This window comes from Myotis brandtii, unplaced genomic scaffold, assembly GCF_000412655.1.
Source record: "Myotis brandtii unplaced genomic scaffold, ASM41265v1 scaffold681, whole genome shotgun sequence".
Taxonomy (NCBI): Eukaryota; Metazoa; Chordata; class Mammalia; order Chiroptera; family Vespertilionidae; genus Myotis; species Myotis brandtii.
The window spans coordinates 2,296,926-2,301,469 of NW_005370660.1; the positions used below are offsets into that span (position 1 = coordinate 2,296,926).

Genomic DNA, 4,544 nt, shown 5'->3' on the forward strand with positions numbered 1-4,544 from the left:
AAGCATGTGCAAACTGTGGAGGAGGATATGCTAATGGAAGAGAAACTGGAAAACCAGGCCTCACATTATTCACTGGGTTCTTAATGGTTTTGTGAGTAGATGCAGAAGAAATTGCAGGCACAGTGAGTGCTGTGGCAGTTTGAGATGTTGATGACAGAGCTACAGTCGTCATTTTAATTCCCATTAAGGAACTGTTAGCAGCAGTGGTGGTAGGTGCTGAGGACCCTCTATTTTGGATTACTGAGCTTTTCAAACGATTCTTTGGAATAAGTTCATCAATTTCTTTGTCTGGATCCTTGATCAGAGCATTGATCAACTGAGTTGCTTGTCTTGTTGATTCAGTGCCACCCCTGTAGGTTGACAAAAAAAATTAGGTCTATTTTTAAATACGTAAAGCCTAAATTCATTAGCATGTGTGTATATATGTACATAGAGAGAACAATAGCCAACTCTTAAGGTATTCTGCAAATAAAGCCATACAATGTCCTGACAAGCCACTATATTTTTCAAAGGAATAGTGACTTATTTTCTAGAAATTCCATTTACTATTGTTTCCTTAGATTAAAAAATAACTTTCCTACGATAAAATACATTAGTTAGAAAAACTACTGCACTTAAATATTTAATCTATAATGTTTCTGTAAGTTAAACAGTTGATCAATACTAAAAGCAAAGTAAACAAGGAAAATAATAGAACTGAGCAAGAAAACAGTATTTTATTTTAAATCCTGGAACTTAAGATAACTCCATCTATGACATACTTATTAGTGGTTTCTCTAGTAGAACAATTATTATAATTCTCTGGAATGATGTCTCAAAATGAAAGGAATCCTGATAATACAAACAATATTAACAAGGTCAAACCCTAAGTGTTGTTTCTTCAGGAAAATTTTTGATAGCAAAAACCCTAACGGGGCCCAGCTGGCATGGCTCAGTGGTTGAGTGTCAACCTATGACCCAGGAGATCACAGTTCAATTCACAGTCAGGGCCCATGCCCAGGTTGCAGGCTCAATCCCCAGTGTGGGCCGTGCAGAAGGCAGTCGATCAATGGTTCTCTCTCATCACTGATGTTTCTATCTCTCTCTCCCTCTCCCTTCTTCTCAGAAATAAATAAAAATATATTTTAAAAAAACCTATAGGGGAAATTACTTATAAATGGTATCTGCTTTCCTCTGCTCTAGATAAGGCAGACTGTGACCACCGACCTAGTCCAGGAGAGAGAAAACAAGATAGGAGAGGAGAATAAACACAAGGTAAGCTATAAAACTATCAGTTCAGTTCTCCTATTACTGTGAAGGGGCACCAAACTTATGGTTCCTCAGAATTTCATCTTTATTTTAAGGGTATTCAGGTACACACATATTCAATTCAAGACAAATATCCACTTCAAGTTTAAATCTATTATGAGCTCATATTCTAAGGACACAATCTCAGAATACCAAAGTTCAAATGCTAACTTAAAAGAAAGATAAAAACCTGCTTAAAATGTGTTGTTAAGAAATCCTTTTTAAAAGTCTCAGAATAAATTTTAAGAATGTCATATGAACAGTTATGTAAGGAAAAGATAATCTAAACTTTTGTCGCACACAAGAAATATGCCTTCAAAGCCCTTTGAAATACTTCATGTGAAAAAATTATAAAGGTTATCTTCTAAAATTCCAATTTTTAAAAAGTATGCTATTAAATGCAAAGTTCCATTGAAAACTCAAATGCTTGTATTTCATCAATCTATAGTGCAATATAACACAAAGGAAGAAAACATAAGAGATAAAATTTTGCCTTATAGTTATTATCCGGTCTCCTGTCTTGTCTTTCTGCTTATCAATATCTATGTGTGCACCCGTGAACTCCCGAATAGCATTAATATTACAGCCTCCTCTTCCAATCACTCTGGATATCACAGTTGATGGAACAGATACTTTCTTCGACCTGTTTAAAAGTTGCAAAGATAAATTAAAATAAATCATTAGTTTCAGTGGTTGTCATTAAAATAAGAGAGAGTACTACTAAAATATGTTTTTGAAAATACAGAATAGATTTTTGTTGAATAAGCGTTTTCTATCTATTCTCACTCTAGGTGATAAAAGGCAACTAGGAATTACAGGAAAAAGGAGGGGAGGGGAGGGGAGGGGACTGAAGGGAAAGGGAAAGGAGGGGAGGGGGGAAAGAGATAAAATATAATGACGAAAGATTGGTCTGTTGATTTTCATTCTTCATAAATATGTGTAAAGTACATACTATGTAGACATGCACTGTGCTAATGCAAATAAAATAGCAAATAAGAGAGACATGGGTTTCTGCCCATATGTATGTATATTGACTATGCAGACACCAAGTGAGAGCTATAATACCATGCCTAGAGTGGTTTAATAAGATAAACTAAATAAACAGTGGTTAGAGCATCTAATCCAGCCCAAGGAGGTAAAAATGGTTTCTTGTGGGCACATTTGGGTGATTGGTTCACATTCTTCTTTTTATTCTCTAATATGTAACTGAAAGGATGACATTAAAAATTTGTTTCCCTGCATTCTTCTGGAGGCATTAAAATTATCCAGACATAGAGACTCACTAAAAGAATGTTCAGTAGTATGAGAAACTGAACCCACTGAGATTTCAAAAAAAGCAAAACAGCCTGGCTGACATGGCTCAGTGATTGAGTGTCTACCTATGAACCAGGAAGTCATGGTTCAATTCCCGGTTAAGGCACATGCCCGGGTTGCAGGTTTGATCCCCATGTAGGGCGCGTGCAGGAGGCAGCCAAACCATGGCTTATTGATGTTTGATCTCCTTTTCTCTTCCTCTCTCTAAAATCAATGAAAACATATTTAAAAGTTATATTTTAAAAAGGTAAGATGTTACCCCTGCCCTTTTATATACATATCTAAATTTCTTGACAATTCCTTCTTCCCTAAAGAGAATAATGAATCAGTGATTATTATTTTGAAATGCTAGGAATGTCTTTGTAATCACAATATAAAATTGCACATGGAAAAACTGAATTACCTTATTTTTGTACAGAGAGTACTTGGATGTTGTGATTTCAATGACTACAATAGTGTATGTGAATAAGTTAATGTGTATGTGTGAGAAAAAGACAGAGATAAAGAAAGCTGTTGCTTCAAATAATCAGAAGTCTAATTTTTTGATGGAATTTCTAGGGAGTTCTTTAACATAGGTCATCAAAGATTTAAAATCCTTTCTGGGTGTGTAGTAAAGTTTAAAACCAATATTTACTCATTCTTCTAATACTTACAAGCATGCATTAGACATTACCTGGGCTCTGAGATTACAAATCTGAACAAAACACCATCTATCTTTCACCTTAAAAAAGTTACATGAGTTCTCTATCAAATACCACTACCTATAAGGATTAAGCAGATAACAGTCATCTTTTTATGTAAAAAGCTCCTAATTTTTAAGAATATTAACATATGCTGTTGTGTGTTTTTATCATCTAAAATATGATGTAGACCGTCTCTGTTAGCAAGATTTGGCCTTGGGCCACCAGTCTGCAACCTCTGAAACACTTGGAGGAATTTAACTGTAAGGTACTAATCCATGTTTCAATTTGAAATAGAGCATATTTAAAAACTGAGAAAAGCAATCAAGGAAACAAGTACTCACCTTCTTACAACTTCTTTCCATCCTTCTTCCCTCTTTTGTCCTCACTTAGGACTTGCTACAGTTAACTTCCCATTTGGAGAAGAAAGGGGAGATGGACCCGATTTTGTGCAAGTGGACAGGGAATTACTGGTCACTTCAGTGACAGTCTCTGACAATCTTTAACAGAGAAAGGATAAGTACATTAAATATAGAGCAGATGGAGAATTTTTAAATAATAAAGGCAATCATTTACATCATTTTATTATTTTATTTAAAATATATTTTTATTGATTTCAGAGAGGAAGGGAGAGGAAAAGAGAGATAGAAACATCAATGATGAGAGAGAATCATTGATCAGTTTTCTCCTGCATGCCTCCTACTGGGGATCAAGCCAACAACCCAAGCATGTGCCCTGACTGGGAATCGAACCATGACTTCCAGGTTCATAGGTTGATGCTCAACCACTGAACCATACCCGTTGGGCAATTGTTTTATTTATTTTTAGAATGAACATGGTACCCAAATAAGAAATTTACTTTTCATTTTTCAATACTTAACATAATATGAAAATATTTTAAAAGATAGTTTCTAGAAAATAACTATATGCCAACAAATTGGACAATCTGGAAGAAATAGATAAAATTCCTAGAAATATACAATCTTCTAAAACTGGATCAGGAAGACTCAGAGCATCTGAATAGACAGATTACAACTAATGACATTGAAGCAGTAATTTAAAAAAAGTAAGCCCTAACCAGTTTGGCTCAGTGGATAGAGCATCGGCCTGCGGACCAAAGGGTCCCAGATTCGATTCCAATCAAAGGCATGTACCTTGGTTGCGGGCACATCCCCAGTAGGGGGTGTGCAGGAGGCAGCTGATCGATGTTTCTAACTCTCTATACCTCTCCCTTCTTCTCTGTAAAAAATAAATAAAATATAT

General features: G+C 35.3%; 1 protein-coding gene across 1 annotated transcript in view; it reads right to left on the bottom strand.

Moving 5' to 3' along the window:
- ANKRD17 (ankyrin repeat domain 17) overlaps positions 1-4,544 on the bottom strand; it is a 163,520-nt gene that overhangs the window by 22,740 nt on the left and 136,236 nt on the right. Inside the window, 3 exon segments of the mRNA XM_014529477.1 lie at positions 5-350; positions 1,781-1,930; positions 3,626-3,781. Of these exon segments, the coding sequence (XP_014384963.1) occupies positions 5-350; positions 1,781-1,930; positions 3,626-3,781 (652 nt within the window).